The following is a 16,695-nucleotide window of genomic DNA, read 5'->3' on the forward strand; positions in this document are numbered from 1 at the left end:
ACCATTCATCCCCAGCTCTCCTGGTCCAGTCACCCCAGTTTCCAGAGCAACCCCTGTATGCCAGGCTCTTTGGTAGGCCCTGGAGGACACACATAGAGCAAAACAGAAGTCTGTCTTCTTGGGAGCCAGCATTTTAGTTGGAAGGGATAAATGAGAAATAATAAATATGTATGTTGTATGTTATAAAGTAGAAAGAACCATGGGTTAGGGTGGGAAGCAGAGGTGGAGTTAAGGAGTTGCTGCAGATTGTGGAAGGATTTCCCCAGGTACATCCCAGGCAGAGGGAACAGCCAGTGCAAAGGCCGTGGGGAAGGAGTGTGCGTGGCATGGGTTTGAGTACAGCAGTGGGGTCCTCTGGCCTTTTGTCTCTGGCCAAGAGCCTTGACCATCAGCTCTGGGAGAACAGGAAGGACCCACTGGGCTCACAATGACAATGTGTTGGGGTCCCCATAATGACTATGATTGTCTTTTCCACATGGGCTGTCCCTGTGGGATGGTGTGGGGACAGGGTGTGTAGGCCTCCACTGGCCATGCCCCCTTTGCTTCCCACCCCAGGAAGACAAGAGACTGGCTCATGGTAATGTGTGTGGCCGGAACATCCTGCTGGCACGTCTGGGATTGGCAGAGGGTACCAGCCCGTTCATCAAGCTGAGTGACCCCGGCGTGGGCCTGGGTGCCCTCTCCAGGGAGGGTGAGGACCCGGACATGGCTGGGTATGGGGAGTGGCTACCCCTACTCCTTTCACCCTCGGTGACCTCTGGCCCTGGCCCCCAGAGCGTGCAGAGCGGATCCCCTGGATGGCCCCTGAGTGCCTCGTCGGCGGGGCCAACAGCCTAACCACCGCAGCTGACAAGTGGGGCTTTGGTGCCACCCTCCTGGAGATCTGCTTCAATGGGGAAGCTCCTCTGCAGTGCCGCAGCCCCTCTGAGGTACATCCGGGGGACCCTTGGGCTCTTCCCACAAAGGCGCCAGTACCTCCAAGGGCACATTCAGGGTTCAGAGCTCCTGCCTCTGGCTTGTGGCCTTATATGTTGTCTCATCTCTTTGGGGCTCCATCAGGTTATCTATCAGTTGGAGTTAACCTTGTCCCGGCCTCATAATGTCATTGTGGTACACAGTGACCTGGGTAGTGATGGAGGAAGCACAGGCTGTAGTGCGGAGGAGGTCCCAGAGGGTGGCCCTGACCCAGCCGAGGGGTAGGCAAGGCTTCCCAGAGGAGGTTTTAATCGAAGTGCAGAAATACCACAGTGGCCCATGCTAGAGAGGGGCAGCCTCGGCACAGCCTGTGCAGAGGCCTGGGGTCTGATGCATTTAGGGAGCTGTGTCTGCAGAGCTCCCTGGGAGCAGAGATGGGTGGGAGTCAGGACAGGAAGGGACAAGTGTGAGATGCTTCACACAACAGAATCTGCTGGACTTGGATTTAAGTCCTGGCTCTGCGGTGACAGGCAAGCCATCTTGCCTTTGCCAAGACTCGGTTGCTTCACCTGTAAAATGAAAACAGTACAAGGACCTGGCCGGTCCAGCCCTGCCGCCTTAGGGGCTCGACTCTGCCTCTTGGGAAAAGAGACTTGGGGGGTCGGGCTGCTGACTCCTTCAGGTTCCCTTCCCCACAGAAAGAGCACTTCTACGAGAAGCAGCACCAGCTGCCTGAACCCTCGTGCCCGGAGCTGGCCATGCTTACCAGCCAGTGCCTGACCTATGAGCCAGCCCAGCGGCCATCCTTCCGCACCATCCTGCGTGACCTCACTCGGCTGCAGCCCCAAAGTGAGCCCCACCCCAGTGCTGGGACCTTGGGGCAGGGGAAGGGACTGGGATTCCTATTGACATAGGCACAGTGCACCCAAGGTCTCTGTACAGTGGCTCAGGGTGTGTGCCAGATTCTAATTCACTTAGGCGGGGAATGCCCCGACTTCTTCATGTTTTCCTTGGGGACAGCCAAACTTCTTTGGATGCATTTTTTTGTTTTGTTTTCTCTCTTGATGAAAAGTTTGTGTCCTTTACCCAATCTCAGAACATCCCAGGTATCAGTTTGATGCAGCCAACTCTGCGTTTTGGACCAGAAGTGGAATTTTCCAGCTGTTGAAAAAAGTTTCCTTATTTCTGTGTTGATGCTGGGGGAAGCAGTTACCTGCTTTCTGTGCCCCCAAGTGTAGACCTGCTGGGTAAAGGGCTAGGGTCCGACCTCATGCGGTGTGGCTTTTCCAGATCTTGTTGACGTCCTCGCTGTGAACCCCGACTTGCAGGCGGCAGACCCCACTGTTTTCCACAAGCGCTATTTGAAAAAGATTCGGGATCTGGGCGAGGTGAGGGCGGGGCCTGGAGGGCCAGGGCGGGGAGCTGGCTGTTAGAAAGCTCGCGGGGGGTGGGGGGGGCGGAGAAGTTCAAATCCTAAGGAAATCCTGCGGAAGGGTGTTTTTTTAGCGTGGGCAGAGCCAGGTCCAGAAGACTGTCAGCTTCAAAGGAGGCCCCGGGGAATTGAAAGGGGGTCCTAGGCCCCTAGGAGACCCAGCTACACGAAGTACGTGGGGTCTAGGATTTTCCCAAACTGACCAGCCTGTGGAGGCGGGGCCCGGGGAATCGAGGCTCGGGCTAAAAACTATCCTGCCTTCTTGGCTAGGGTCACTTCGGCAAGGTTAGCTTATACTGTTACGACCCGAACAACGACGGCACTGGCGAGATGGTGGCAGTGAAGGCCCTCAAGGCGGACTGCGGCTCTCAGCTCCGCACCGGCTGGAGGCGAGAGATCGATATCCTGCGCACGCTCTACCACGAGCACATCGTTCAGTACAAAGGCTGCTGCGAGGACCAAGGTGGGCGGAACCGGACGGGGCCTAGAAATCGGTGGGGCGGGGCCGTCAAGGCCTGTGGCCAATTAGAGCCTCTCAGTCCCAGGTTGGAGGACGGAGGTTGTTAGGCACCGAAGTGGGCGTGGCTGGACTGCCTTTTTTCCATTTGGGGGACGCTCTCTTAGCGCCAGGATGGGTCGCAGCCGTTGTCAGCTCCCTGGGTGGGGACAGGGTTCAGGATGGGTCCTTCCCAACTGAGGACTGTGCCTAGTGTGGGTGGGCCTTGGCCTTCCCTCCCCACCTTGGGGTCCGGGACTGCAGGGCTCACGGTGGGCCGCGCCTGGCCCCTACCTCTATCGCCCTTAGGCGAAAAATCGGTACAGCTCGTCATGGAGTACGTACCCCTGGGTAGCCTCCGAGACTACCTGCCCCGGCACAGCGTTGGGCTGGCTCAGCTGCTGCTGTTCGCCCAGCAGATCTGCGAGGTGGGCCGGCCCGCCCCTGCTTGCAGAACCTGCCCCTCCTCTTTGGCTTGGCCTGAGCGTCCCATCCCTTTGCTTGCCCGACCCAGCCCCTGGGCCGACTTTCCAACATACTTGTCCGTCAGCCAATCACCTGGTCACACCCCCAGCCTGTCAGGCCCCCCCCAACCCGCCCAGTTTCCACTCGGAGACGCCCTCTGCTCACTTGGCCACGCCCAGCAGCCCGGTCCCTCCCAATTTGCCCACCCCTGGTCCAGTGGCCCCTCTGGTCTCCTCTGCGTCCATCCTGCTCCCTTGCTTGGCTGCACCTGCCATCCTGCCTGCTCTCGCATCCGGTCCCTGCAAGCCTGACCTGACTGTCCCCCAGCCATTCGGGTCACCGCTCCTTAGGCCCCGCCTCACCCCGCTCCCAGGGCATGGCCTACCTGCACACGCAGCATTACGTCCATCGAGACCTGGCTGCGCGCAACGTGCTGCTGGACAACGACAGGCTGGTCAAGATCGGGGACTTTGGTTTAGCCAAGGCTGTGCCGGAAGGCCACGAGTACTACTGCGTGCGCGAGGATGGGGACAGCCCCGTGTTCTGGTGACTAGACGAGACCCACCTGGAGGGGGGTCCAGGGTTATCTGGAGCAGTCAGTGGAGGAGGTGGATGCTGGGGCCTCAGGTGACAGGGTCTGGTCTCGCCTTAAGGCCGGGGCCCTAACGGGCCAGAGGGCTCCCAAGCCCCAGATAAGGACTCCAGTCTGGTCTGGCCCAAAGCCTAACTGCCCTGTCCCCCCAGGTATGCCCCAGAGTGCCTGAAGGACTGTAAGTTCTACTATGCATCTGACGTCTGGTCCTTTGGTGTCACCATGTATGAACTGCTGACCTATTGTGACTCCAGCCAAAGCCCCCCCTCGGTGAGAGCCAAGCCCACATTCCTACCCCATACTAGAGGAGTTAGAAAGGCATTCATTCAATTCCCAGCTCCCCCAGCTTAGCAAGTGCTTGGTCCACCTGAGCATAACAGTCCCAATCTGTAAAATGGGCCACTTAAAATGCCAGGGGCTTTGTGACAGAAACTCAAATAGGAACTCAAATAGGAACAGCTTATTCCACTATTTGCAAACTCCAGGGGAGAGTTGGGGCACATCTAGACCCTCAGATATCATCATGAATCCCATTTCTCCATCACTCAGCTATGCTGTTCTCTGTGGTAGTATCTCTCAGGCCGTCTCTCTCTTGTGGCAACTATGGTCCCCTAGCCCTCCCACCAGCCCTCCAGGTACCCATTCCCTGCAGCTGAGGGGATCAAGGGTGCTTTCCAGCTTAATTCTCAGGACTCTCTGACTGGCCCAGCTTAGCTCACATGTCCTACAGGGAGCCAATCAATGTGTATCCTTGAGCCACAATTATTGGCCAGGCCTGGGCTGTAGGAGGAGCCAAGAGAACGCCTTTATAGGAGATTTAAAAAAAAAGATCCTGGACAGAGAAAACAACTTGCTGAGAGGCTTAATAACAACAGCAAACACCTGATTCAGACTTACTCTATGAATAGGAGTTTATCTAACTTTCACAATCACCCCAGGTGTTAGAAGGTATTGCCTCATTTTACAGATGGGAAAACAGGCCTAAGGAGGTGAAGTCATAAGTCCAAAGTTACACAGCTGAGAAATGGTAGAGGTAGGACTACCGCGTTTCCCCAAAAATAAGACCTAGCTGGACAATCAACTCTAATGCGTCTTTTGGAGCAAAAATTAATATAAGACCCAGTCTTATATCATAGTAAAATAAGACTGGGTCTTATATTTTTGCTCCAAAAGACGCATTAGAGCTGATTGTCCGGCTAGGTCTCATTTTCGGGGAAACGTGGTGGAACCCCCGCAGTCCTACTCCAAGCCCCTGCCCTCTACCTAGGCAGCTGTGCCTCTTGAAGAGCTTGTCTTTTATTCTGTAGAAATTCATCGAGCTTATAGGCCTCACCCAGGGGCAGATGGCAGTACTGAGGCTCACAGAGTTGCTGGAACAAGGGGAGAGGCTGCCTCGGCCAGAGAAATGTCCCTGTGAGGTGAGACCCCCCCCCTTCTCCTCTGCCCCCACCATGGGACTGTGGTGGGGCAGTGACCACAGCCCGTTTTTCCTCCCCCAGATCTATCTCCTTATGAAGAACTGCTGGAAGGCAGAGGCCTCAATCCGCCCAACTTTCCAGAACCTCATACCTATTCTGAAAACATTGCACGAGAAATACCAGGGCCAGGCCCCCTCTGTGTTCAGTGTCTGCTGAAGCCCACCCGTGGCTCTGATTCAGGGGATCAGAGGAGGCAGTACCCACAGAAAGGGCCTCCCACTCTTACCCCAACAGGGGGAAGTTGGTCTCACCCACTCCCTGCGCCTTACTCCTGCCCTGAGACCCCACCTTTGTGACCTGACTTTCCCTGTCTTTATCCATTTGGGCTGCTATAACAGAGTACCACTGACTGGGTGACTTGTAAACAACAGAAATTGATTTCTCACAGCTCTGGAGGCTGTGAAGTCCAAGATCAAGGTGCCAGCATGGTCATATTTGGGTGAAGGTCCTCTTCCTGGTTCATAGCCTAGGCCTTCTCACTGTGTTCTCACAAGCAGGAGGGTAGTGAGGGGTCTTTCTGGGGCTTCTTTTATAGGGGCACTAATCCCGTTCATGACCTAAGTACCTCCCAAAGGCGCACCTCCTAATACCATCACATCAACTGCCAGTTTCACCCTTTCCTCCCTGTTTGACCTCAGGCAAGTGACTTTCCCTCTCTGGGCCTCAGTTCTCAGCTATGAGCCAGGGATAGTCATGCTTGCTACGTGGAGGACTAACGTAAAGCGTTATGACATTGTGTATGTCACATGCTTAGCAGAGAGACTTGCAAACAAGCGCTTAATAAACATTTGATACTGTTCATCTGGTGCTTGCCAAAGTGTTTCCACTTAATTGGTACTTGAGATGGGTTGTCAGCCACATTGTGAAAGGCAGGTAATTTGCTTTCCCATAGGATGTCTCCAGACCTTATGCATTGAAGCTCTCTTGAACAGACAATTCCAAACTATTCTAGAAGCATTTGCTTTTTATACCAGTTTCAAAATTAAATATTCATTATAATTATCATCTCCTTTGGGGGATAGGTAATATTGACATAGGCAGTGAAATGTCTCCCTCCTCTGGCCATTAGCCACCACTGTCACCTCCCTGAAGGCAACTAATGTCATCTGGTTTCCTGTTTTTGCCTCCAGAGACATATTATCCAAATACAAGGAAATCTGTACACATATTATGCTTTCCCATCTTTTGCAAAAAAGCAGCATGTGCAAAACTCTACAGAGCTCTAGTCTGTTTTGTTTCTATTTTCCCCCCCTTGTAGTACATCTTGAAGATGGTCCCATATATCTAGGCATGTAGCATTTCCTTGTTCTATTTTGTGGTTGTGTTGTAGTCCATTGTTGAAATGTTCATCAGCATTTGTTCTCTGCTGGGATTCATGCAGTCATTCCTAATCCTTTGCCATGCCCATGTGCTACTGCAGCGAGTAACCATGTGTGCTCATCGTTTCACCCACATTCAAGGGTATCTGTAGGACAAATTCCCAATGGGAATTGCTGCTTGCAGGATCCAACCTGGTAATTTGGAAAGACATTGGCACTAGGACGTGTTTGATATTTGACAGGGAAGATCTCTCCTTTTTTCCCCCTCAAAATTATCTTGGCTTATTCTTGTGCAGCTACTTTTTAAGTATCTTTTGCGGCTGGCCCAATGGGTCAGGTGGTTGGAGCGTTCGCTCCTAACGCATAGGTCGCTGGTTCAATTCCCACTGGGCCAGTGAGCTGCGCCCTCTACGGCTAAGATTGTGAACAACAGCTCTCCCTGGAGCTGGGCGGCTGTGAGCATCCAGAGGTTAGCGTGAGCTGCTGTGGGCTGTTGAGTGGTGCCGCTGGCTAGTGTGTGCTGCCACCAGCTACCGTGTGCGCCATGAGCGGCCGCGTCCAGTGTGAGTGGCCGTCAGCCGTCAGAGCTGCCTTGAGCTGCTGTGAGCGGCCGACTGGCGACCGACTGCCTCAGCCCGGGGGGAGCACAAGGCTCATAATACCAGCATGGGCCAGGGAACTGTGTCCTACACAACTAGACTGAAAAATAACAGCTTGAACCAGAGGGGGGGAGGTGGAAGAAGGGGGGGGAACTACACAAAGAACTTTTATTATGAACAATTTAAAGCATATACAAAACAAAGGAGAATAACGTAATGAACTTGCACTTAACCAACAGCCACCAACAGTTTCCAACACCTGTGGCCAGTCATGTTTCAACTCTACCCCCATCCCTACCCCTGCCACTGAAGCATTTTGAAGCACATCCCAGATGTAGAAAATATTTTATCTGTAAAAACTTCCATATGTATCTCGAAAATATGTAACCACCACAAACAGTAACTACAATATCATCACACCTAAAAAAAAATTTAAAAATAATTCCTCAATGTCATGGTGTAGCTTGTGAGTGTTTAGATTTTCCCCAGTTGTCTCACATATTTGGTGTTTGTGTACAGTTTGTTCAAATAAAAATCCAGAGAAGGTCCACATGCTGCATTTGGCTGAGGGCCGGTTCCTTTAAGTTCTGGGTTTCTCTTCCTCTTTCCACCACCCCTCCTCTCCTTGCACCATATTTGTTGACGAAAGAAGGTTGTTTGTCCTGCAGGCTTTACCAGTCTGCGTCATCCTTGTGGTATAGTTTTAACACATTCTTATGTCCTCACTTTAACCAACGAACGGGTAGGTTCAGTTTCCATTTTTTGACAACTCTCAAAGGGCATTGTGTCCTCTCAGTAGGAGGTACTCACAGTTTGCTTGTTCCTCCTTTTGTGGCACGAGCAGCCACCCAGACCTATCAGGTGTGCAATTTTTATTTTTTAATATTTCATTCCGAAAAATTGCAAACATACAGAAAAGTTGGAAGAATAGTACACTGACTACCCCTAGATTCCAAATTACCAGGTTGCTAAATGTACTTTATCGTATTATATCTATTCATCCTTCCTCTGCCTGTCCATCAGTCCAGCTCGTGTTTTGGATACAAATCAAAATAAGTGGATGGGTTTTTGTTTTGTTTTGTTTTGTGTGTGTGTGTTTACTGAGATATACTACTATCAATTTGACCATTTTGACTATTTTTAAGTGTATGATTCAGTGGCATTAAATACATTAACAATGTTGTGTAACCAACTCCACTATGGATTTACAGAGCTTTTCATCTTCTGAAACAGAAACTCTTTTCAATACTAACTCCCCATCCTCCGCCTTCCTCTACTCCTGGTAACGACCATTCTACTTTCTCTATGAAGTTTTCTATTCTAGGGACCTTGTATAATTGTAATGTTTATCCTTTTGTGTCTGGCTTATTTCACTGAGCATAATGTCCTCAAGGGTCATCCATGTAGTACATTGCAGAATTTCCTTTTCTAAGGCTGACTAACATTCCATTGTATAGATGGACCACATTTTGTTTATCCATTCATCTGTTGATGGACACTTGGGTTGCTTCCACCTCTTGGCTACTGTGAATAATGCTGCTACGAACATGGGTATGCAAGTATCTGTTCGAGTCCCTGCTTTCAATTCTTTTAGGAGAGGAATTGCTGAATCATTCTGTTTAACTATTTGAGGAACAACCAGTTTTATATTCCCATCAGCCAAGTGTGAGAGTTCTAGTTTCTCCAAGTCCTCCCCAACACTTGCTATTTTCTGGTTTGTTTGATTGTTTGTTTTTTAATGGTAGCCATCTTAATAGGTGTGGATGAAACCAGAGGGCAACCGAGTCCAGGGCTTGTGCTGCTTGCACCGCTCAGCCAATAGACCGACACAGAAGTTGGGCTATCGGATGAGTGTTTATTATCAGAGCACCGGTGAACTGAGGAGACAGCAGGTTAATACCTTCGAAAACTGCTTTAATATTCCTAAACTAGCTCATGGTATTTAAGGGAAAAATCTGGGCATTCCTCCAGAGGCTGTGTGATAGTTCTGGAGAGTCTGTTCTGCTTCATGGAGCCTTCCCTCTGGCAACGTGGCTCTCTAGTGTGTTAACAACCCAGGAACAATGGTGGGAATAACCAGAAAAGAATACTAGGCAATAGAGGTTGTGATTAATAAGCATAAGGGTATTAATCATAAGTTTCAGGGTAATTTTCTAAAGAAGGGAACTGGGACGGGAAATTAAGCCACAGTGGGTAATCTATTACTGAGCTAGAGGTCAAGGAAAGGTGAAGCCAGGGTCCCAGTGAGGCCTCTACTATCTATGGGGATCCCAACTGGGCCCTGCTTCCTGGAGTGCTCTCTCATTGTGGTTTTGATTTACATTTTCCTAATGGCTAGTGATGTTCAGCACCTTTCCATGTGTTTATTGGCCATTTGTATAGCTTCTTTGGAGATATGTCTATTCAAGTCCTTTGCCCATTTTTAAATTGGGTTTTATTGTTGTTGAGTGTAGGACTTCTTTATACTCTGGATATAATCCCTTATCAGATATATTATTTACAAATACTTTTGAGTTTTAGTTGTTCTCTCAGCACCATGTGGGAAATGGATGGGGGTCAGGGCAGCAGAGGAGACCCCTGATTGGAGAGGGGAGGTGCCCCAGGTTAGAGAGGAGGAAGATGGCCTCAGGGATGGTGAGAATGGATGAATACCATGAAGGTCCCTCTCTGGCCTTATTAGCGGAAAAGGAGGCAGGTTGGAGGCCCAAGATGCAGCAGATGGAGGTGGGAGTGGCCACCTGACACCACCATCACCACTCACTCCACCCCCACCCACATCCCCACTACTGCTGTTCCCAGTCCCTTTTCTAGAGATGAAGAGACCAGCTGCCTAGAGGTGAGGGCAAGGGGGACAGGGGTAAGGGATAGTTACAAGTATCATCCTTGACACGCGGTGGCTCAGGATTCATGTGTGTCCCAAACACCCCACCTCAGCATCGTGCACAGGGAATGGGGGGATCTCAGTGGAGATTCCCCCCAAAATCTTCAGTGCTAAAGGGCCCTACAGGAGCCATTCTGGAAGCTAATACAGAGCCTCGCACAAGTGTCCAATAAATGTGGGCTCTGTTCATTTTCATGGCTTCACTCATCTTAGGGGGTCCCTCTTTTTTTTTAAAGATTTTATTGGGGAAGGGGAACAGGACTTTATTGGGGAACAGTGTGTACTTCCAGGACTTTTTTCCAAGTCAAGTTGTCCTATCAGTCTTGTGGAGGGCGCCAGGTCCTGGAGCTCAGCTCCAGGTCCAGTTGCCATTGCTAGTTGCAGGGGGCGCTGCCCACCATTCTGTGCGGGACTCAAGGAATCCTACCGGCAACCTTGTGGTTGAGAGGACGCGCTCCAACCAACTGAGCCATCCGGGAGCTCAGCAGCAGCTCAGCTCAAGGTGCCCTGTTCAATCTTTAGTTGCAGGGGGCAGAGCCCACCATCCCTTGCGGGACTCAAGGAGTTGAACCGGCAACCTTGTGGTTGAGAGCCCACTGGCCCATGTGGGAATCGAACTGGCAGCCTTCAGAGTTAGGAGCACGGAGCTCCCACCGCCTGAGCCACCGGGCTGGCCCAGGGGTCTCTCTTTATGCCCTCCAAGAATGTTGAGATCTGACACGAATCTCTTGAGGCCCTGCCTAGAAGTCCCTACATCATCCCCTTGAAATCATGTTGCTCTTTATCACTTCAAGGACGGTGTCTGGAGGTCCCCTCCATTAACTTCCTCTAAGGTCAGCAGAAAGGAGGTATTTCACCCCCCTCCACCCAGACTTCCTAGTACTGAGAACAAAGGAAGATGATTGTGCTAGTATTTCCTGTAGGTTCATTTAGAGCGTGCAAATGAGATAACGCCTTGTCAGATATTCGCCAGTGCCCTCCGTAGTTGTCTCACAGGGCCCCACTTGGGGCCCCCAAACTGGACCTTCGGAGCCACAGAGGATCCTCCCTGCCCCTCCCCAGGCTTGGGCAAGATGCAACCCCTGGATTTATACAATCTTAACTGCTGTGGCTGTGTTTCCATATTCCTGGGTGGCCCCGCCTGCTCCCCACTGCCCTGCCCAGTGCTACATTACAGCACCTTCCTCCACAGGTTGGCCACCATGGTGCCCGTGGGGCCACTGCATGGGGCCTGCCGCACTCTGCTCATCTCCCTGCTTCTGGGCTGCTGTCTGCTGCCCCCAGGTAAGGCGACTCAGGTGGGCAGGGCTGTATTGGGGGACTGGTAGAAGGTGAAGAAAACAAAGCTCTCACATCCTGTCGCTGTGGTTCACTTCAACTTGTATCTGACGGGGTTCACCAGTGTCCTGGAGACAAAGTTTATGGCTCCTTCACTCAGCTTTCAGGGCTCCCTGAGGCCTCATCCCTGCATGTGCTTTGTCCCTCCACCCCAACTCTCTGTTCCATCTGTTCCCTTGACCTTTGCCTATTCTCTTCCCTCTGTCAGGTTCACTTTTCCCTTTCACTTGGCTGATTCCTACTTACCCTTCAAAACTGGCCAGTCATCTCTTCCAGGAAGCTTCTTTGACTCCCTTCCTCCTATAGGCTCCTATGGATCTCCCTCCAAGCTCTCCTCTACCCTTGATCCATCACCTGCCTTCCCCATTGAACTGGAAGCACTATGAAGGCAGAGACCGTTGTTCCAAGGAGGTGATGGATGGTGGGGCCTGAAGATGGGTGGGTTGGGGGCACTGGATCAACCAGCAGAGCTTCCCCTTGTTCCCGTAGGTGTCCAGGGCCAGGAGTACCTGCTGCGGGTGGAGCCCCAGGATCCGGTGATAACTGCCAGAGGATCCCTCTTGGTAAACTGCAGTACTGATTGCCCCAAGCCTGAACTCATCATCCTGGAGACGTCCCTATTGAAGGAGCTAGTGAGCAGTGGCCTGAACTGGGTGGCCTTCCAGCTCAGCAATGTGACTAGTGACAGCAAGGTCCTCTGCGTTAGCCTCTGCAATGGCTCCCAGATGACAAGCTCCTCTGATATCACAGTGTACCGTGAGTGGATGTATCTGGAGGTGGGCCTGGTGTCAAGCAGTGGTGGGGGTAGATGGGCAATGGCCCTGAGTTTACAGGAATGAACCAGGCCTCTCTGACCCAGAGCTTGGACCTGGACTTGCGTGTGTGTGTGTGACACACACACACACACACAGCAGAGAGACAGAGATACATCTCAACATGCCAGGGCAGCAATGTGAAATCTATTTATTTAGATCCCAGCAAACATTTAAAAACTGATAGCTCGTGCCTGTTATTTCTTATATTTTATGGCAGGTAATAAATTAAGGGGGTTCCCAAATCAGAAAGTATAAAAAGATATAATGTCAAGTCTCCATTTACCTAGTGCTGCTGCCAGTGGCCAGTTTCAAGTGTTCACACCCACTGAGGTGCTCATTCAAGCCTTAAAAAAGCCCCAGGGCAGGGGGTGGAGTGAGGGGTGTGGGGAGGTGCACTTATGAGCCTCCTTTCACAGCTAAGGAAACTGAGGCTCAGTGAGGTGCAGTCACTTGCCAGGTTCACAGCCCGTGAGCAGACAGGCCGGCAGTGTGGCTCCCGAGTCCCTGTTCTTAACAGGTGACATCTTCCTCCCCAGACCGTGCCTCCCCCTGGTACCGGTTTCTTGTGCATCCTTCCAAGAGTTTCTCTGCATTTAAAAGAATACAACAGACGAGAAAATAGCAGAGAATATCACTGATAGTGCCTACCATTTTGTGAAGTCCTTACAGATTAGTGTACGTGTGTAACTGTGTAAGCCCGTGTGGGCACTAGTGTCTACATGCATCTGTATATCTACATGTGTGTCCGTGAGTACATGTCATTATGTGTCTGTGCCAGTGTACACGTATGTCTGTGTGTACCCGTCTTTGTTTATCTCCATGGGTAACTGTGTCAGTATCCGTGCCCGTGTGCAGATCTGTGTGAGCATGTGTCTGTGTGACTGGATGTGGATGTCTGTCAGTATGTGTCTATGTATACATGTCTTCATATGTGTATTTCCGTGTAATGTGTGTATTTGTGTGGCCCTCACTCTGTGTGTCTGAGAGGTACTTCTGTCAAGTGCTATGTAGGAGCCTGTTGGTCCTGGCTCATGAGATCTGACTGCTCATCTCTTCCCTTGTCTCACATTGGGTAGCTGGAAATCAGCCATAGTGGGAATATTTACACCACAGAAATTGGCAAATGCTCGCTGTTGGGGCTCCCCAACCTCTGAGAGCTCAAGCATTACCAGCAGACCACTATCCCTGACCAATGGTGCCCGAGGTTAAGATGGAGGCCTCCTTCTTAAATATTCTAAAATTGTAAAGAATAAGGTGTTAAATATTTTTCAGAACAGCCCGTCCGCGGGCCTCTATGGGACAGCTTGAGATCCAGGCTTGAGTTGTTGAGTGTGAGAGTGTGCCTGCAAGGGGCACTGCGGCTGCAGTTGGGAGAGAACCCAGCCTGGGGTTGTTGGGGTACCCCATGACTATGCCAGAGCACCCTGAGAGACTACCCCAGGCAGGTGGACCAGGAGATCCTGGGGGCTGATTAGACCAAGCCCTGGGAGAGGGTAAGGCCAAAGCTCAGGCCATAAGCTGGGAGGAGGGCCATGGGAGTCCCTAGATGTGACATGAAGGAGGTGATAGACACACAAGTCTCAAGTTTGGGAGACCTGCACTCTAACCCGGGTTCTGCCCCTTCCTTGCTGTGCAGCCTTGCGTAGATCACCTCTCTGGGCCTTAGTTTCTCCATCTGTAAAAGGGAATAATAGAGGAAATTTTACTCAGTTGCTATGTGAATGAAGGTGGATTACTGAATGACATCTGGAAAGTTCCCAATAAACAGGAACTTTTATAATTATTACTGTTAACATCAAGTGGTCATAAACGTTAGTCCCCTTTCTTTTCTTTTTTTTCCGCCCTTAATTGTGAGGTCCTTGGGGACAAATCTTATTTTTATTTTAGTGCCTGGCAAAGCATCTGACAAAACAGGAAATAATCATGATGCTAATGACAATAGCTGACACTTCCACTGGCACTTTGCTAAGTCTGTCCAAGGTCACAGCTCTGCACTGGGCCACCCGCAGCTCCTCTCTACTCCCTGGGGCAGGGGTTGCAGGGCTGGCTGATAAATTCTATTCTCCTCTCCCTTCCCTGCCAGGGTTTCCAGAGCGTGTGGAGCTGGTTCCCCTGTCCCCCTGGCAGCCTGTGGGAGAAAACCTCACCTTGCGCTGCTGGGTGGCAGGCGGGGCGCCCCGGACCCACCTCTCCGTGTTGCTGCTCCGCGGAGAGGAGGAGTTGAGCCGGCAGCAGGCGGTCGGGGAGCCTGCAGAGGTCACCACCACAGTGCTGGCCAGCAGAGACGATCATGGTGCCAATTTCTCTTGCCGCTCTGAACTGGACCTGCGGCCCCAAGGGCTGGGACTGTTTCAGAACAGCTCGGCCCCCAGGCAGCTCCGAACCTTTGGTGAGGGAAGGGACTGTGGACAGTGGGTGATGGGCTGGGCCAATCACAGTAGGGGTGCCTGGGCGGTGGGGCTCCTGAGAATGAGATGGCCTAGATCTCAAGAGCTTCTGGGAAGGCATGCCCTTGCCTTTGAGCGGGGTGGCCTCAGATGGGAGGCTCCAGCTGGCCACTGGAACTTTTGAGAAGTATGTTTAGGTGTGTCCTGGAAAAGGGGTGATCCAGGCTGAAAGGTATTCTGGGAAAGGACCCTGGTTGGGGGGTATGAATGTGTCACATGGAAAGGGGGCATCCATGGCTGTGTGAGATTTCCCACTCATGCCCACCCTTCTCCCCAGTCCTGCCTGTGACCTCCCCGCGCCTCACTGTCCCGCGGTTCTTGGAGGTGGGAACGTCCGGTCCCCTGGCTTGTAGCCTGGACGGGCTGTTTCCAGCCTCAGAGGCCCAGGTACAACTGGCACTGGGGAACCAGATGCTGAATACCTCCGTCTTGAGCCAAGGGGACACGCTCACAGCCACAGCCACAGCAAGCGCAGAGCAAGAGGGTGCCAGGGAGATTGTCTGCAACGTGACTCTGGGGGGCGAGAGCCGGGAGATCCGAAAGAACTTGACCATTTACAGTAAGTGGGGACGGGGCCAAAACAGCTGGAGAGATGAGGCAAGAGGGCAAGGCATATGGGAAATAGGAAAAGTGAGGCCTGAGCCGCCAGAGTGGGAGGAGTTGCAGAGCGGGCAGGGCCTAAGTGACCTGAAGAGTATAGTCTGAGCGCCCCAAGTATGGCGAGGGGGCGGTCCACAGAGTAGCCGAAAGGCATGGCCTGGGTAACCGCAAGGGGCAAGATGTGGGTGGAGGGCGGGGCTTGACCGCTGTGAGGGGCGTGCTCAGCAAATTTTCGGTTAATGCCCCTCCTCTAGGCTTCTGGGGGCCCACAGTGAACCTGAGCGGGACTATCGTAAACCTGACCGAGCCGACCGTCCCTGAGGGGACCACAGTGACTGTGACTTGCGCGGCCGGAGCCCGAGTCCAGGTCACACTGGATGGAGTTCCGGCCGTGGCCCCAGGGCAGCTCGCCCAGCTTCAGATAAACGCCACCGAGAGGGACGACAGGCGCAGCTTTTTCTGCAATGCCACCCTCGAGGTCGATGGGATACTCTTGCGCAGGAACAGGAGCGTCCAGCTGCATGTCCTGTGTGAGTAGGTCACTCTGGCCTCTGATCCCTTGTTCCCCTGGTTTGGGAAGACTTGATTCTCCCTTGCCCCTTGTGCCTCGGGTGTTTGATCATTTGGTGGTCCCACAGACGGTCCCAAGATTGACCCAGCCAAATGTCCTCAGCATTTGACGTGGAAAGATAGGACGATTCATGTCCTGCAGTGCCAGGCCAGGGGCAACCCGGAACCTCAGCTACAGTGTTTGCAGGAAAGCTCAGGGTCCCAGGTGCCCGTCGGGATCCCGTTCCGCGTCAAGTTAAACTACAGTGGTACCTACAGCTGCCGGGCGGTCAGTTCACAGGGCACGCACACTTGGACAGTGGTGATGAACGTTCAGGGTGAGTGAGGTGCGGCCGCGGGTCTAGACGGGCAAGCCCAGGCGGGGCCCAGGTGCGAGAATTTACTCCTCGCTTATCTGCACAGACCGGAACTCCCCTGTCGTCACCATCTTCATGGGGGTGTTAACGATCCTGGGCGTCGTGACTGTCATCGCAGCCTCACTGCACATCTTCAGGGTGAGGAAGCGTAATGACATCTACCATGTGAATCAGGGGAGCACCTGGTTGCCCCTCACGTCTAAACGGCCCAACGAGGTGCTGGGGGAGGAGCCATCCTGAACCTCGGGCTACCCGGGGACTGGGCCAAAGAAGACCGGGATGTGGCTGTATCCCCGGGTTCCGAAACAATAAAGCCTTCAAAATCCGGAGTCTGTGGCTTGATTCCTCCTGTGTAGAGGGGCTTTTCCACAGCGCGTCCATTGAGTGACACC

At 52.4% G+C, this 16,695-nt stretch overlaps 2 protein-coding genes across 9 annotated transcripts in view; both read left to right on the forward strand.

Moving 5' to 3' along the window:
* TYK2 (tyrosine kinase 2) overlaps window positions 1-7,878 on the forward strand; it is a gene marked incomplete at its 5' end in the record, with an annotated part of 20,132 nt that extends 12,254 nt beyond the window's left edge. For both annotated transcript variants that reach the window (XM_081077550.1, XM_081077551.1), the window contains 10 exons: window positions 556-691; window positions 775-929; window positions 1,614-1,764; window positions 2,206-2,303; window positions 2,618-2,810; window positions 3,153-3,271; window positions 3,682-3,854; window positions 4,053-4,170; window positions 5,208-5,318; window positions 5,400-7,878. In XM_081077550.1, coding sequence (XP_080933676.1) covers window positions 556-691; window positions 775-929; window positions 1,614-1,764; window positions 2,206-2,303; window positions 2,618-2,810; window positions 3,153-3,271; window positions 3,682-3,854; window positions 4,053-4,170; window positions 5,208-5,318; window positions 5,400-5,534 — 1,389 coding nt within the window. In that variant the 3' untranslated portion in view covers window positions 5,535-7,878. The remainder of the gene's footprint in view (window positions 1-555; window positions 692-774; window positions 930-1,613; window positions 1,765-2,205; window positions 2,304-2,617; window positions 2,811-3,152; window positions 3,272-3,681; window positions 3,855-4,052; window positions 4,171-5,207; window positions 5,319-5,399) is intronic.
* ICAM3 (intercellular adhesion molecule 3) lies at window positions 5,247-16,687 on the forward strand. 7 transcript variants are annotated; one of them, XM_081077557.1, is made up of 9 exons: window positions 8,441-9,188; window positions 10,700-11,010; window positions 11,370-11,461; window positions 12,005-12,271; window positions 14,414-14,719; window positions 15,055-15,336; window positions 15,632-15,907; window positions 16,016-16,264; window positions 16,350-16,687. In XM_081077557.1, the coding sequence occupies exons 3-9, from the start codon at window positions 11,380-11,382 to the stop codon at window positions 16,541-16,543; spliced, it is 1,656 nt and encodes a 551-aa protein (XP_080933683.1). In that variant the 5' UTR covers window positions 8,441-9,188; window positions 10,700-11,010; window positions 11,370-11,379; the 3' UTR covers window positions 16,544-16,687. The 7 variants fall into 7 exon arrangements, with proteins under 7 accessions (XP_080933684.1, XP_080933683.1, XP_080933685.1 ...); XM_081077558.1 differs by lacking the exons at window positions 8,441-9,188; window positions 10,700-11,010 and adding an exon at window positions 5,247-5,318; XM_081077559.1 differs by lacking the exon at window positions 10,700-11,010 and having other exon boundaries at window positions 9,059-9,188.
* The last annotated feature ends 8 nt before the right edge of the window (window positions 16,688-16,695 follow it).

Source organism: Rhinolophus hipposideros (assembly GCF_964194185.1).
Source record: "Rhinolophus hipposideros genome assembly, chromosome: 16".
NCBI classification, from domain to species: Eukaryota; Metazoa; Chordata; class Mammalia; order Chiroptera; family Rhinolophidae; genus Rhinolophus; species Rhinolophus hipposideros.

Coding starts and splice junctions, on each gene's coding strand:
- ICAM3 (XM_081077555.1), top strand. CDS start 11,251: ATGCAACCCCTGGATTTATACAATCTTAACTGCTGTGGCTGTGTTTCC. Junction 11,462..12,004: donor CTGCTGTCTGCTGCCCCCAG/GTAAGGCGACTC, acceptor TTGTTCCCGTAG/GTGTCCAGGGCCAGGAGTAC. Junction 12,272..14,413: donor CTCTGATATCACAGTGTACC/GTGAGTGGATGT, acceptor CTTCCCTGCCAG/GGTTTCCAGAGCGTGTGGAG.